At 43.0% G+C, this 17357-nt stretch overlaps 1 protein-coding gene across 13 annotated transcripts in view; it reads left to right on the top strand.

Moving 5' to 3' along the window:
• Window positions 1–17357, top strand: part of ARAP1 (ArfGAP with RhoGAP domain, ankyrin repeat and PH domain 1) — an 800765-nt gene that overhangs the window by 486749 nt on the left and 296659 nt on the right. For all 13 annotated transcript variants that reach the window (XM_078658604.1, XM_078658609.1, XM_078658605.1 and 10 more), the window contains one exon: window positions 12791–12946. In XM_078658604.1, the coding sequence (XP_078514730.1) occupies window positions 12791–12946 (156 nt within the window). The remainder of the gene's footprint in view (window positions 1–12790; window positions 12947–17357) is intronic.

Genomic DNA, 17357 nt, shown 5'->3' with positions numbered 1-17357 from the left:
TTCAACAGATAGTGGTGGTGCGTGAACGTCACACGTAGTCTGGCCGTGCCTTATTACAACAATGTAGTGGTGGGGATAGAATCAACGATCCTCGAGTTTACGCACTCAGTTATACACGAAACAATAATGCTTCTTCACAGGTTTTTCTTTATTTGTTTGTTTTTTACGACCAATTCTTCATTCATTGGTACATACGATTATTTCATATTCGTTTCCTTGCAAACATAATGTGCTCCTTATGTCGCCATTTTAACAGTTAGCTTGCATTTATCATCACCCAATGCATTTCGGGTCATAAACCTCGACCCTTCGTCAGGGGTCTGTGAACAAGGGATAAGACAGGACCAAGAATTAGATGCTGCCACAAATGTCATAATGTCTAGGTGAAATGGTGAACGAAAACGTGAAAAAATGGAGAACCGGGATGCAGAAAGAGTGTATAGCGGTGTCTAAAAGGTGGAAAGGTCGATTCGTGAATTAAATGGAAAAACGGCGGTGCAAAACAAACAGATGTATAACTTCAGATGGATATAGTAAGTAACCCAGTGCTCTTTACAAGTTACGAGTGTGTACCAAACAGTCCCAGTCGTCAATATCACAAAAACTTACGGAATAGCGGCAGTAACCGTCAACCTTGAACGAGTCTCGGTGAACCTCGGTGTGTAGTGGAAAGTGCAAGGAGTGTTTAACACGGGGTCATGTGATCGGCAAAACCACCAATACGAGAATGGAACAAAGAGAACCCAATAGGAGTGGAGTATAGAGAGACGTGTGTAGTCAGAAGACTCTGATCACGTGATATGAGTGTGAATGCTTCATAGGGAAGAGGGTATCGAACGTAAACAATAATATCAAAAAACATGATAATAACATATAAAAAATGGAGCAAATGAAACATATTGCAAAATAGACGGACTGAATAGGTCAGAAACAACAATGCTGCTGGTCATTTAAAGAAAACATGAATGTTCAACACGGTCATTCATCCCAAAAGGATGTGTCGAATTAAGTTTTTTAATCCAGTGGAATTCTGATCGTAGTCTTTGTTTCAGTGGATCCACGTCAGGGCGTTGTGGGAGAATTTCCAGAACCGTGAATTTGAGTTGGGATATCTGGTGTCTTGCTTCTATCCAATGGTTAGCTAGGGATGATTTCATGTTAGACTGCCGGATATTACTTTTATGTTCAGTGATACGCGTTTTTATTTTACGCTCGGTTTGGCCAACATAAACTTTCCCACAAGGGCATTTGATTGCATAGATGCAGTTAGTGGTGTCACAGGTGCTTGTGTGATTCAGTTCAATGGGATAGCCTTTAGTTGGATGAGTGAAAATTTTTCCTGGCATAACATTATTGCAATGAATGCAATTCAAGCACTTGAGCATTCCTTTCCAATTGGCGTTTACTTTCTTGCGTGTTTTTAAATTTTTAATTGTGGAGGAACTCTCAAAAGCTCTTACAGAAATTGAGGAAGAGATCAACGCATTAAAGACACAAATGAACGCAATTCCAGACCTAGACAAAACTCTAGAAGACATCAACAAAAAACTAGAACGCTATTCCAAAGAGGTCAATGAAAGAAAAGTGAGGAAATATCGACGAGACACGTTAGATTATAAACTGGAAGAGGTATACACGTGGGCTGAGATATACAACCAAAAAAAATGGCAACCTCAACAATCAACTCAAAAAACAGCCACCACTTCTTCTCAAGAAAGCGTCGTTTCAGATTCTGAAATTTCACAAACCAGACCACCTGTAGCCACAATGGATAAATCCACAAAACCGTCCACTAGCAAAACAGGCCAAAATCAACCGGCTTTTTTTAGATGTAAGCCCGGCAGCAAACGCCCCACCACAAGAAGGAGCAAAAGAAACCGAGGAGGAAATAGCCAAAAGGACACGGAGTCAGCTGTCGAAAACAACTTAATCATCAACATCTCTTCGAAACAACTAACCAAGGCTCAAACTAATCTTCTAAACAAAGGTACCACCTTCGTACCTACCTACAGGTCAAATGCAGCAGAAACAGAAATTGCTTTGTTCAAATTTTTCAGAAATCTGAAACTGAGGTATTTCTTTAAAGACGCACAAGAACAACAACCCATTGACATGTGGGATAAAGATTTTAGACCTCAAAGTTCCTTCTGTGCACCGTTTTCACACAAAACCATTGACGCCTTCGAAAGGTCTATAACTACGGAAGTCCAAAAGATACCTTTCAGCAAACCTAAGAAATCAAACTTGTCACCTAAAGAATGGAATACCTTAAAAAACCTAAGTCTGGAAGAGAAGTTAACTTTTCAAAAAGCTGACAAGGGAGGAGCATTAATTGTAATGGACACATCTTTCTATATTAACAGTGTGAATCTACACGTTAATAATCAAGACATCTATCTCCCACTTGAGAGTGATCCCACAAGAGAATATCAACAAACTTTACAAAACATAATCGATCATGCCTTAACCATGAATTGGATCAACAAAAAAACCCATGCATATTTCATGATGAAATTCCCAAGGAGACCGCAACTATACATGTTGCCGAAAATCCACAAAGATACTGTCAATCCGCCTTTCAGACCCATCGTCTCCGCCTGTGGGTCAATCTCAGAACCAATTGGGAAATTTATTGACAAATTTCTACAACCTATCGTTCAAAAAAGTGTCACCTACATTAAGGACACCACATCTTTTTTAAACCTACTGAGCTCAACATCATTACAACAAGATTTCTCATATTGGTTGTGCACTATTGACGTCACGGCTCTTTACACATCCATCCCTCACAGTGAGGGCATTGAAGCTCTAGAATGGAGCCTATTGAATAGTGATTTAGAAGAATCTCAAAAAGTGTTCATCTTAGAACTCATGCAATTCGCTCTTTATCACAGCTACTTCGAATGGCAAGGACAGTTTTTTAACCAGTGTAACGGGACATCCATGGGTTTTGGGGGGGCCCCCTCATACGCGAATATTTTCATGCAGAAATTCGAAACTGATCATATTCTATCAAATCCTGATTGGATGGATGGATTAACAATCTTTAAACGTTACATTGATGACATTTTTGTCATATGGCATGGCTCGAAAGAACGATTAGAGTTGAACATTCACACTCTCAACACCAAGAACGCACGCATCAAATTCACTCATACTATTGAGAAAGAATCTATCTCATTTTTGGATGTACAAGTAATGGTCAATAACAACACCATCAACACCAAGGTTTTCAAAAAGCCAACCGACAGAAACACTAGCTTGCTCTTTCAGAGTTTTCACCCAGATTCTTTGAAGAAACACCTACCTACGTCGCAATTTATCAGGTTGAAACGGATCACATCTCGTGACACTGATTTACAGGTTGCCCTGAATGACCAAGTAATGAGATATCAAGAAAGAGGATATCCGGAAAACACAATATCCAAAGCTTTGGAAAAAGTAAATAAATTAGAACGGAATACATTGCTACAAGCTCAAGCAAAAACTGAAGTCAAAAAGACAGTGTGTGTACTCAAATTTTCCACGGAATCTAACAAAATTAAGGGTATTGTCAATAAACATTGGCACCTAATTCAATCTGAACCTGACCTCAAAGACTTATTCAGTGACAAGGTCACATTTGCGTTCCAAAGATCGAAGATCTTACAAGAACTTTTAAAAACACGCAAGAAAGTAAACGCCAATTGGAAAGGAATGCTCAAGTGCTTGAATTGCATTCATTGCAATAATGTTATGCCAGGAAAAATTTTCACTCATCCAACTAAAGGCTATCCCATTGAACTGAATCACACAAGCACCTGTGACACCACTAACTGCATCTATGCAATCAAATGCCCTTGTGGGAAAGTTTATGTAGGCCAAACCGAGCGTAAAATAAAAACGCGTATCACTGAACATAAAAGTAATATCCGGCAGTCTAACATGAAATCATCCCTAGCTAACCATTGGATAGAAGCAAGACACCAGATATCCCAACTCAAATTCACGGTTCTGGAAATTCTCCCACAACGCCCTGACGTGGATCCACTGAAACAAAGACTACGATCAGAATTCCACTGGATTAAAAAACTTAATTCGACACATCCTTTTGGGATGAATGACCGTGTTGAACATTCATGTTTTCTTTAAATGACCAGCAGCATTGTTGTTTCTGACCTATTCAGTCCGTCTATTTTGCAATATGTTTCATTTGCTCCATTTTTCATATGTTATTATCATGTTTTTTGATATTATTGTTTACGTTCGATACCCTCTTCCCTATGAAGCATTCACACTCATATCACGTGATCAGAGTCTTCTGACTACACACGTCTCTCTATACTCCACTCCTATTGGGTTCTCTTTGTTCCATTCTCGTATTGGTGGTTTTGCCGATCACATGACCCCGTGTTAAACACTCCTTGCACTTTCCACTACACACCGAGGTTCACCGAGACTCGTTCAAGGTTGACGGTTACTGCCGCTATTCCGTAAGTTTTTGTGATATTGACGACTGGGACTGTTTGGTACACACTCGTAACTTGTAAAGAGCACTGGGTTACTTACTATATCCATCTGAAGTTATACATCTGTTTGTTTTGCACCGCCGTTTTTCCATTTAATTCACGAATCGACCTTTCCACCTTTTAGACACCGCTATACACTCTTTCTGCATCCCGGTTCTCCATTTTTTCACGTTTTCGTTCACCATTTCACCTAGACATTATGACATTTGTGGCAGCATCTAATTCTTGGTCCTGTCTTATCCCTTGTTCACAGACCCCTGACGAAGGGTCGAGGTTTATGACCCGAAATGCATTGGGTGATGATAAATGCAAGCTAACTGTTAAAATGGCGACATAAGGAGCACATTATGTTTGCAAGGAAACGAATATGAAATAATCGTATGTACCAATGAATGAAGAATTGGTCGTAAAAAACAAACAAATAAAGAAAAACCTGTGAAGAAGCATTATTGTTTCGTGTATAACTGAGTGCGTAAACTCGAGGATCGTTGATTCTATCCCCACCACTACATTGTAATATTTGCTTCTCCATTTGATCACATTGTTTTTATCCTGTGCAATTCGATAATTACCGTTTATATGCAGCATTTGGGAGTGCTTAGAAAGACACCGGCATTTACTGCGGTTGACATAACAGAAAAATAATACTTCTGTTAAGTGTTGGCCCTGCCAGGTAGTGAGAGGAAGGATTTTGTGGTTGTTGTGTTTCCATCTGCCACTGCCTTTATCTCCTTGAACAGGTGTGTAAAGCACGGATGTATGACGTTACAACGCATACTTTTACAACGCCTACCTTTACATCGCAGTTTTTACAACGCATGCTGTTACAACGCATAGCGCTTTGGGGTGCTGGATAGTGAATAGTTTAATTTACTGTTCCAACTCCAGTCCCCGTGGATAGTAGGGAAGGTGTTGGATAGTAAGTTAAATCTATTCCCTATCCTAGAGCGCCCCCCAGCGCAATGCGTTGTAATGACATGCGTTGTAAAAGTTGCGTCGTAATGGTAGTGCATTGTAAAAGTTGCGTTGGTAAGGATGTTCCCCGTAAAGCACACTGACAAGCAATGGGGTGCACTAGCAGCACTCCTCAGCAGAGCCGCTGTCATCTTTTACAGGCTCATTTACAGGTCTTCACTTTCCTGATAATATTATCCACACATCCAGGACTTCCAAGCAGGGCTGCTGTATTCTCATAGGCCAGACCTGTGCTTCTCAGCAGAGACAGTAACACAATGTCTCGGCACGCATTTGTTTTCTTTCAGGGTTGCTATAGGTTTATTAGATGTTCTCTACTGATATACCTTCAATAACACAGTAACACCACCAGCTGTCAATCACAGATGAGAAGGTGTACTTGAAAAGGCATGGTAGAAATTCCCTTCTAGCCTTCAAAGGGAGTTATTGCATGGCCCATTTTGCACTGTCAAGACGAGGGCGAGATGGAGTATGTTGATGATACTCTTTTTTACAATCTCTGAATTGTTTTCCTGCCTAAAAACAGTGCAAAAGTGAAAACAAGCAGTTATGAGTTAATCACTGCTTATGCGGTCGACATGTTTCAGCCAATAGGATAATTCTCCCTGGCTTTCTTCAGGACCTACACGTACACAACACAACATACTCCATCTCTGTTGTCTATCCTATTTTAAATCACACTTTTTTCATCTTTTTCATTTTCTTGCACTACACTTAAAATTCTAGATAAAAAATATAAAAAGATAAGAGTCCCTTCTATATCTGTTTTCCCTTGTGAGAACTGCAAAAGAGGATACAACTCATTCTTTCTGTTCTCCTCCTGGACCGAGGAAGGACGTGGGAGAGTTGTTTGGAATCCCAGATGATGACACTGGGCACTTGAAAGTGTAATGATGGGACACCATTTATCCAGAGGTGGTTCTTGTTAAATCCTTTTACTCTGTATACTAACCATCTTCTCTGCATCTCGCTCCTTCCTTTTGGTTTCTTTGCTATTAATAAATATGTCAGCACCATAGGTTGTTAGTGTCTTTAGAATTGTATCTAGAAGCACGGTTCCCTTTAGACCACGGATTATATTGTTCTTCTTTGGACTCTGACAGTCGGCTCATCGACCCCTGGATCACCAGCGGCCATGGCTTCCATTCCTCTCCCCGAGGACCTCCTGTGGATTTTAGACATCCGTGCCAGGCAGGCGGGGCTCGTTGTGCTTTCAGTGGATCTGCTCATGTGGCATCTCCACTGAAGGCATCAAAAACAGGGTGATGGATGGAAAGCTTGAATTAATGTCTACCACTGGCCACCACTCAGGGTCGCATCCCAATCCATCCCTTTTCACCCACCATGCCTCCTCTGTTTGGACCCAGGAATATGCAAATCAGTCTTGACTCTGCTCCTGATGGGTACAGTCTAGACCAATCTGCCAGGCCTGGTCCTCCCTGAACCGGAACACAAGCAACCTATGACTGGTTTTGCCTTTATTAGGGCTCATTAGCCAGGCAGTGCTTAATTTGAGCCGGTGGTTTCTAGTGCTCGTGCCAGCTCTTAATTGTCAACACCCACAACTTGCAAGCAGCAACTTGTTTCTATAGAGCAGCATACAGTGAAACTACCACTCCGTGGCAATGCCAAGAAGTATGAATGTTGCAGGATCAGCTCCTGCTCTTGTAACTGGGAACTCTGCAAGAGTCCACCTGTTGCCACAACTTTACTCAGAATTAATTGCACCACCATCATTAATCTCCCCTCTTCCACCTGCAACACTAGATTTAAAATGTTTTGTCCATGTAGCATACTTAAGGGTCCTTCATACCCTGCTGGCTGGCTCACCAGCCCTCCTCGTGGCCACTGCACCCCTACTGCCAGATCCATGCTAGGAAAATGGGGGATCACTGTGCATTGAATGTTGCCAAATTAAAAAAAATGAACAACTATCTTTTGCTGGCCAACGTCTCTCCTCAGCTTTGATCCCTACTGACGCCGCCGTCTCTCCTCAGGTTCGGTTGCGGAAACAGGAAGCACCCAGGCTCCCTCCCCTAAGCCAATCACAACGCTGGGTCGGCGCTCAGAAGGGGCAGTGGGAGCCTGTGCATGTTCCTCTCCAGGCTGTGCATTACAGCCTGGTGGGGAACATGTAAAGTGCGCATGATGGTTTGGTCGGCGCAAGACGGCCGGCCCAAGATGGCCGACCAAGCAGTCATGCGCACTCGGAGTGTACAAGCCACTCCCCCCCTGCACGACCAGCCCCACCCTAACCCAGCCCCGTAGAGAAAAATGTAATTATTATAACAAGCTTATTATCATTTTATTTTTCCTTTCTCCTGCTCTGAGAGCAGTGGGGCGACGCTCCTCCGCCTTAGCGGAGGAGCCGCCCCTGCTGTCTGCAGCACCAATCAGGGTGCAGCATTCCAATGCATTTCTTATATGGTGCCATCTACTGGTGACGCCTGGCGAGCCAGTAACACCTGATACCAGTGTCCACTGGACTCAGTGCCTTCTCATTGTGTTTATACACAATGGATGTAGCTCCTTTCAGAGACACACTGCTTGAGTAATGTGCAGCAAACGTGCCGGTGTTTTTAACCTTAAATTGAAACTAAGAAACTTCGGACCCCTTCTTCATTTTAACGAAAACAAAATAAGTGAGCAGCTGAAAACAAGAATGAAATCTGTGTGCCACGTGTCTTGTGTGCCCAGGCCACTTTACAGGAGGTAACTGTTCAACTGGTGAAAGCAAACTGTGACCTGTGTAACCACAATAGAGCATCATAAGCCCCACAAGGGATGAGGATGCCCCTTGTGTGCACAACGTGTGGTGTGCTCAACAGTTGTTACTTACTGCACTGATATTCAGTTTATCACCCATGAAAGATGAACCCCCAGTCAGCCCTGCGGGGATTACAAAGTATTACTTTCAAGGAATTCAAAGAGCTCAGCTGCTTGTGCTTAACTCACTGAGCTTTTCGGTTGGGCTTCTTCAAAGGTTGTGTCCACTGCTTTAATTCAGCAGTCAGCGCTTGTGCATAGGTTTGTAATAGTTGTGCATCATTGGAGTTTTTTTGCTGAATGACTTTTATTCGTGAATTTTGCTAAAATAAATGATTTGTATGCACTTTTGGTTCAGCTGTCCTAACTTTGTGTCTATTCACATACTTACCCCAATGGGTTCTCCACTCTATTTGGATATGTAAATATAAACAAGCATTGGCAAAGCCAATAAGTCTAGTCTTTGCGACCAATTGGCTGTGCCAATGTTTTTAAGGTGATGCTGAACTGCACCAATAAAATAAGACTATGCTTTTTGATTAACTTTATCTCTGGTGCATCAGTGATTTTACTAGTATTCATGGCCCCGTGGTCTATTGGGAATAGATGCAGTCAATATGCATGCTCACCTCCCTTGATATTCAGATGAAATACGGTAATTAGAGGTCTCCTGTCTCACTCTATGCTAGTCTAGACTTTGATTTTCTTAACTCGTCTGTGTAGTCTTATAACTACACAGTGTACTGTTTGCATAAGGGATAAGTCATATTATAGTTTGATTGTATGAATATTGCTCTTTCCATAATGATGTTGAAATGTGTGTAAACTAGAAGCTAACACCGAAATGCCTTGGGGACGAACTCAAAATCTGGCAACACTGAATATGGTTTAATTAGATGGTTTTATCGCAGCTGCCAAAGTTGTGTGAACCGAATCCACCAAAGAGAAATTGATGGATTGAGCCATTGACCTTGGCACATAAGTGAATGTGCACCTTGTGACACACTCCAAAGATGGTTGTGTGCTTTTGATTGTTACATGCCCAGTGGCCAGAAACTCTAGTTCAGAAACAGTATGATTGTGCAGTGTTGTAAAGCCATTTGCATCACTTGTCTATGTTTGGAAGTTGGTTGCATCGTGCTCCAATATATCGAGCTTTATCATTTCTAGGATTGGACCAAGTTGTGTATTTGCTATTTGGCTGAATAATGAGAAGGTGGAGTCGAATAGTTTTCTTTTTTTAATAAATCAATCAATCAATCAGTAAATTTATAGAGCGCGCTACTCACCCGTGAGGGTCTTAAGGCGCTGGAGGGAGGGGGGGGGGGGTTGCTACTGCTCGAAAAGCCAGGTCTTGAGGTGCTTCCTGAAGGTGAGATGGTCCTTGGTCAGTCGTAGGTGTGCGGGAGAGAGTTCCATGTTTTGGCTGCCAGGTAGGAGAACGATCTTCCTCCAATGGTGGTTCTGCGGATCCGTGGGACGGTGGCGAGGGCGAGGCTGGCAGAGCATAGCTGGCGGGTGGGGGTGTAGAACGAGAGGCGGTTGTTGTGGTATTCTGGGCCAATGTCGTGGAGTGCTTTGTGTGCGTGGGTGAGGAGCCTGAACGTGATCCTCTTGCTGACGGGGAGCCAGTGCAAGTTTCTAGGGTGGGCGGATATGTGGGGATGTTGAGGATGAGTTGTGCGGAGGCGTTCTGTATGCGCTGGAGTCGTTTCTGAAGTTTGGCTGTGGTTCCTGCGTATAGGGCGTTTCCGTAGTCCAGTCGGCTGGTGACGAGGGCCTGGGTGACGGTCTTTCTGGTTTCGGTGGGGATCCACCGAAAGATCTTACGGAGCATGCCATGCGCAGGGTGTGTAAGTTCAATACCAGAAAAACAACCCTTTTATAAAGAAATTAATAAATAATTGTACAAACTAACTCTGAGGTCTATGATGCCTAAAATTGGACACAAACTGTTGCTTTTACCAGATTTGACAATCCGAGTACTTTGCAAATAATGCTTGGATCTTCATTCCTCTGCAAATTTGGCCAAGTGACAGTTTTATACATTATCAAGGGGAAAGATATTATTTCCAAAATGTCCTGCTTGGGATTGGGGAGACATGATCTTACACTGCTGTAAAACCAGAACCATTGTTAGTCCTGATTGTGACCTGTGGAGCTGTGTATCGGGCACTAAAATAGACTGTGGATAAAATGCGGGGTGTAGTATTGGGTATTATTCTGGGCAATTTTACACCCTATAATTCTGACCTACTCTGAAAGAGGTCCATTGCGTTTCCATGATTCTTTTTTCCAACATATTTCATATGTTCGTGAATGCTACGGCAAATTATAAGAAATAAATATTTCTGAACCAACGTGTTTTCATAAGTTTTTTTTCTCCCAGTGGAAATCAATTAGGTAATAATAATCTCAGAAAAAAGTAATATCCAGATGCATGTTCTTAAGGCTGGTTTTCTTGTCTGACTTGTACCAAGAGAGCTCGCTCCGTGTACCTCGCAATCCTGCTGCTCCTCAAAATCCCAAATGCAATTGGTTCGCTCCTCTAGTCCATCAACAGCACAATTCCATCAGTATGAAAAGTTCAGGCAGTCATGATACTATCAGGTTTTAACCAGCTCTATACATTAAATCCCCAAGATGGCCATACCATGAAACATATTGATACATATCTTGCCAATTGTATTGTTTTAACTTGCCATCTAAAATTGTTCATGCTATTCTCTCCATATAACTGTAATCTCTGCCACTACATATTGTTAATTCTTATTGTTATTTTTAATTACTGTCGCACTTTTATGGATACATCGTCTATCCGAATAAAGTTTGTGAACTGAACTATCTTGCAAATTGGGTAGATATTTTGTATTCATCAAAACGAGGTAAACCTTCATGTTTTCCTCTGGCCACCCAGCCATTAATGGAAGAATTACCTCTAATGGTGCAATTTTGTGCTGCTAAGCACTTTATATCTATATGGGGCAACTTCAGAATTATGGATAATTCATCTATCGTGATATTACAAATGTGAAGCTTTATAAATTGATGTCCATTTCAACACATAAACCCTGAGGAAAGTTACCTCGAAAAACAGGTTGGTTGTGCTCTTGGATATAATTTGAATAAAGAGATATTTGAAAAAGATACATAATTGGTCTATGTTCGATTTATGACAAAAAGAACAAGTGAAAGAATTAAATAGGAAAACATTTGAAGGCGTGCCTCCTTTTGATGAATTTGAGTTATTACTAAACCAGTGTGGCTTGTTTAGAAGAACAGGCTACAGATCTCTTACCCCAACTTTTTGTTATTACAATAGACATTGTTTATGTTACTTACTTTATGTAATCAGATGATATGTAAATGTAATGTAAATGTACAGGAATTTATATAGCGCAAATCACCAAGCGGTTTCTAAGCGCTTGCTTAGGGAACCCGTCCTGGTATTCCCCTGTGAGATAACCCCGGCAGGGTATCCACAAGGTGAAAGCCAGGCATCCCGCCGCGAGGGGCCGTTGTGGAGATTAAGCAAGCTATTGCCCAGAGTCGCAGAGTGTGAACCTGTGAATCGAGTAGGCACCGGAGCGAGAATTGTCGAGTCCATGGACATTTTAGGACTCAAGACCCCGCCGAGCCGGGAATTGAACCCTGGTCCCGGGCTGACCTTTGCTTCCAGGTCTGCCTCCTCTAACCAGTGAGCCACACTTCTCCTGCAACATTACCATTAGTTCTATCTCATTCAGTTTAATTTAAGATTAACTTGGTTTTTATAAAGCACCACAGAGCATGAGTTGCTTCAAAGCACTAAAAAATCAAAAACTAGTCACCACCAAGATACTTACATTTACCAATGCTCTACACATTGAATTCATTTTTGGGGGGACCATTTTCAGAATATTACAGCAAAAGCCAACTCTGTGCAGATGGTGGAGGGTGGGTTCTCTTGCTTGTCCGGAACTACTCTGGGCTCCTGTGAGCAACTTGTATTGGGTTGAGGGTTTTTCGTTGTTTTCATTTATATAGGTGCATAAACCAGCTGCTGAACAACTTCTAGACTTTGGAGAAGTGTGGCTCAGGGGTTAGAGGCAGCAGACCCGGAAGCTGAGATCGGTCCTGGACCAGGGTTCAATTCCCCGCCTCGGCGGGTCTTGGGCTAAAAATTCCACGGACTCGATAATTCTCGCCCCGGTGCCTCCTCGACTCACGGGTTCACACTCTGCGACTCTGGGCAATAGCTTGCTTAATCTCCACAACGGCCCCTCGCGGCGGGATGCCTGACTTTCCCCTTGTGGATACCCTGCTATCTCACAGGGGAATACCAGGACGGGTTCCCTAAGCAAGCGCCGGGAAACCCACTGCGGGTAGCTGTGCGCTATATAAGCTCAACTACATTTACATTCCAGACTTTCTGCTGCCTTATTTGCTTTCCGTCAGTTTGTTTCGGCTCAATGTGGCCTGGCGGATGTGGTCTTAGTCTGCTTTTGATGTGAATTGTTAGAATCTGAATCCTTATATTTTTGTTTTCTCTGTCTCTCCAGTGAACTTTGGAATGATGGGGGCTTGAATGTACTCCAGTCCAGTAGCTCATTGTCGTCCGGCAGCCCTGGTACGTACAGCAGCATTATGGACGATGGTCCCACACAACCCTCATCGGTAATCAAAGCGGGCTGGCTGGACAAAAATCCACCACAAGGGTAAGTATGCACATTACAAAATGGTTGACTGCCAAGTATGTTTTGTGTGTGTCAAGTATGCTAGACATCAGATTTCGCAATGATGAACCAGCGGTGACACAGAGGAGTTGTTGTATATCTATTTTCATATTTCACTAATATTTTAGTAAACTGATTGGGATCTTACAATTCTTTTTTAACTGACTTGAATGATCCCTTATGTCCAGTGTTTGTGGTCTGTTGTCCAACTCCGTCTTAACTTTCCCTTTTCTCTTACTGTGGTTTTGTCACGTAGACTTTTTGACGTCATCTGGTGTGACAATCCCTAAATCCTGCTCCAGTTGATCTTACCCCTCAACCCCATCCAGTACCCCCTTTGGATTTCTGAGCTTGACCTTTCACATTATGGCACTGACTGTAAATTTTTCACTTCTGATACTATTCCAGCTATTCTCAGCCAGTTCTCATTCATTCCAATCCTTCTGGAGTACCAGCCAGAGAACACATTTTTGAATTCCAGCTGTGGTTTCTCAAACCATAGCTTGCCCTGATAAGTCTTCTGCCTCCCTGATGAGGGTGGAAATGCATCTACCTCAGTCACTGTCTTCAGGAGAAGGAGGCCCAGAGAATAGATGTGATAGTGAAGGCTATTAGGTTATGTCCAGGGGCATCCGCTCTGATGTTCAGCAACGTTCTGCTCTTGTAGGACATTATTCCATTCGATTGCAGTTATACATCCCTGGTACCATGCACACCTCAACAGCAGCAGGATAGACGTCTAGCTCAGTGAGGAGAGTTATGAGGTTCTGTATTGTATGAACTACAGAGTTCAGTTTTATGTCTGCATAGTCATCCTCCCTCCCTCTCTGGTAGTTCAGAATCCGAAAGAGTGATGCCCCTAATTTTGACCATTAGCATATAATGACATATGCGCATGTCTGTGGTGCATGCTTTGTGTACTAATTAAGGGTCTAACTAAACAATGAGCTTTGCCTAGAGTTCATTTTGGGGGTTCTGTTATGGCTGTGAGTGAATGGGATGAGCAGACCATGCCTCTGGACTAGGGCAGTGACCCTAAGTATGTATGTAGAGAATTTATAAAGCGCAGGAATCACCCCCGAAGGGGTATCTCCGCACTAACCTAGAAAACAAGTCAGACAGGCACGGTCTCCCATAACTCAAGCCTGAAGGGACAGACACGGAATCTTTGAATCCAGATGTTGTATTGTCTGCAGCAGTGATTGTTTTCTTGTCCGCAAGATTTAATCTGGCATCTTACACATCATGCTCTACACTCACCCACATAGGTTGAAACCCTAAACCATGGTTGCTGCATCACTTCATCCACTTACTACCCACGCAATATTCAGAAGATGTGTGAGCTAGTGACCCATCTCTGACTCCACCTAGACTCAAACCAGTCCACCATTGGGTCACCAAGAGTTAGCTTGATCCTCCAGAAGTGGGCCAACACCTTTCACGGGTCCTCGTGAAGGGTGATCTTCTCTTCCCCTTGTCACCCGGGCTGGGTATGGCAAGGCCAATGCTCTGTTGGCAGCTGTCCTTTGACGTCTTCATTCTCCAGAGTGTTCTGGACTAACTGGAAACTTCCAAACCTTACAGATATTCTCCTAAGAGCCTCTCCGTGCAGCAGTGCCCCAACTACATCAGTGCAGCTAATGTCACTCACTCCAGATTTGACTACAGGATTACCCAATTACTTAATATTACATTCATGACAGGTGACACAATGTTGTGCTTCCTTTCAAATCCTCCAAGGATGAGTAAACGAGAAGCCTACAAAGCAGTGACCCTACTACAATCACTCTTTGCAATAGCCCCCTACACCATCGGATTGCTAACCCTACTCTGTTTTGAATGATATAGCATGGAAGTTAAGTATAGTTACTTGCATTGATGTGATATACCAAATATTTTGCTCTGGGAAATAATTTCAGAGGACTCGCGTATTTGACCCTCATTACAATTCTGGTCATTCCGGGAGAAGGGACCTTGGCTTTTGATCTAATATGCCCCTTGTTGTTGTAGTGGCGGCGTCAGACCATAACATTATAGAACCACTTTCTTAGCCTACAAACGACAAGGAATTGGATTCCTGTGAGGTCATGTGAGTTGCTGGCAAATCCAGAGATGCAGTTGAAAATATCAAAAGCTATTTCACATCTTAGTGTGCGAATTTCACTGAAAAGCACCTTCAAAACTCCTGCGAGGTTTTATTTATTTATTTATGCGTTTTTAAATAGCGCGGACTTTACCCGAAGGCGTCAGAGCGCTTCACAATAGGGACAGAAAATTACAAATGAACCAAAATTACAAAAGCAGACGATAAGTTACATGAGGTAAAAGTGACAATTGTGAGCAAACAAAATACATGAGGTAGCAAACGGTGCAATACAGGAGGAAAAAGTGACAAGTGTGCAGGTTACAAGAGAAACAAAGTACAATTAGAGGTATAATACTGCAATATATGCTAGACACTCAAGCACAAGAACAAACGTTACGTAGGCAATGGTGGCACTTGTGCAAGTATCAAAAGCAAACACAATGTGAGAGGTAGCAAACAGTGTGTTACAAGAGAAAAGTGACGTGTGCAAGTTACAAAAGGGTACCATACACAGGTACAAGGATAATACTGCAATAAATGGTAAACACTCAAACTACCAGAACACACTGGGAAGGCACTTCCATAGTCATGGAGAATAGTTTTCAGTGGTGGGAGGTCTTCCTTCAGATAATAGAGAGGGCATGAATTACTTTAGGAGGTGTCTTTGGAGGAGGAGAACTTTGAGGTCAGTTTTGAAGGTCTGGGAGGAGGTGGTGGTCCGGAGCGGAGGGGGAAGTGAGTTACATATTCTCACCGCGTTGCCTGAAAAGGATTGGGTCATAGATCTTCCCTTCTTGAAAGTGGGAGGTTCAAGCAGTAGATTTTCCGCATTACGTGAAGGTCTAGAGCCTCCAGAGAGTTTCAGCTTGTTCGCCAGGTAGTGAGGAGAGGAGGAGTGCAAGGCTTTGTGGGTGATACAGGCAGTCTTGTAGATAGCTCTAGCCTCGATGGGAAGCCAGCGGAGGGTGGATAACATCGGTGTGATGTGGTCGCTTCTTTTGGCCCCATAAATGAAACGAGCTGCTGAGTGGTGGACAGATCTAAGGGGGGACAAGTGGGATTTGGGGAGGCCAGTAAGAATAGAATTGCAGTAGTCCAGTCTGGAAAGGACCAGCGATTGCACCAGGGTTTTAAGGTCCTGCTCCGGGAAAAAGCGACGAATTCCCCTAAGAAGGCGCAATTGGTATCGAGCAGACTTTGCAATGGAATTGATGTGGGAGATTAGATTGAGTTTTTTGTCGCGTATGACACCAAGGGATTTTGCGCTGTCGACAATGATGGGTTTATTGTTAAGTAGATTCATCTGATCCATCCATGATTGAACCGGGGGAGGAGAGACTGAGGAGGAGAGGAGGAGGAATTCAGTTTTGGAGGGATTCAGAATCAGTTGATGAGTTGACATCCAGTTTTGAATGGAATCGAGAGTGGTTCAAAGGGAAGAGAGAATTCAGAGGCGAGCAAGCTGCAGAAAACTTCTGTAGTCTTGAATCGGTGATCTGAAGCAATTCGATGGTCATTTGAGCTGTATACATTTGGTTTGTTATTGAGCAGCGGCGATAGTCTTCATCTTAAAGGAATCTAGATGTGCTTTGGCTGGTGGTGGCCATCAGAATTGTGAGGTCAATCACCTGTTCGACTTGAGGAGCCTTGTGCTAGAGGGATGACTGGCCCTATAAGGCTTTGTTGGACAGACACTGGATCTTTGAATCCAGATGTTGTATGGTCTGCAGCAGTGTTTTCTTGTCTGCAAAATTTAATCTGACATCTTTAAGCTCTAAATAAGTTGTCCAGGGTAGTTTTAGACCAGAAGCAGATTGTCCAGCATTTTGGAGGAATCCCTACTAGGATGCTATTATGATAATTGAAATGGGACCTAGTGACTTTGCAGATTAATATAAGTGAGCCTAGATCAGGAAGCCCCAGGAATAGGTCACAGTTCTCCAGTCCACCCAAAAAAATTTCGCTATAAGATTCATCGGTGGTTGCTTACCAGTGTCTGTCCTCAGGAAGCCTGGGATGTGTGAGCTGGGAGCACTCAGCAAGTTGGAAAGGAGAGACGGCATAACAGAGATCAACTGAGCTATGCCAGCACCATAGGCTGGAGGAGACGAGTCCGTGGGAGTAGGTGGTGCAACACAGTTTTGGGTTTTTACGTAGTCCACCCCGCATATGCCTGAGAGACTATGTTGTGATATGTGCCTTATGTCTGCTGCTGGAGAACCAACTTATGGAATACAGAAAAAACACACGAACCAACAGAAGTTCTAATGTCCCAGGTGTATTGTGATACAGATTCACCTTCTAAAA

The sequence above is a fragment of the Lissotriton helveticus genome, chromosome 8 (genome assembly GCF_964261635.1).
Source record: "Lissotriton helveticus chromosome 8, aLisHel1.1, whole genome shotgun sequence".
Lineage (NCBI taxonomy): Eukaryota > Metazoa > Chordata > Amphibia > Caudata > Salamandridae > Lissotriton > Lissotriton helveticus.
This window is presented reverse-complemented; position numbering and strand designations above follow the sequence as displayed.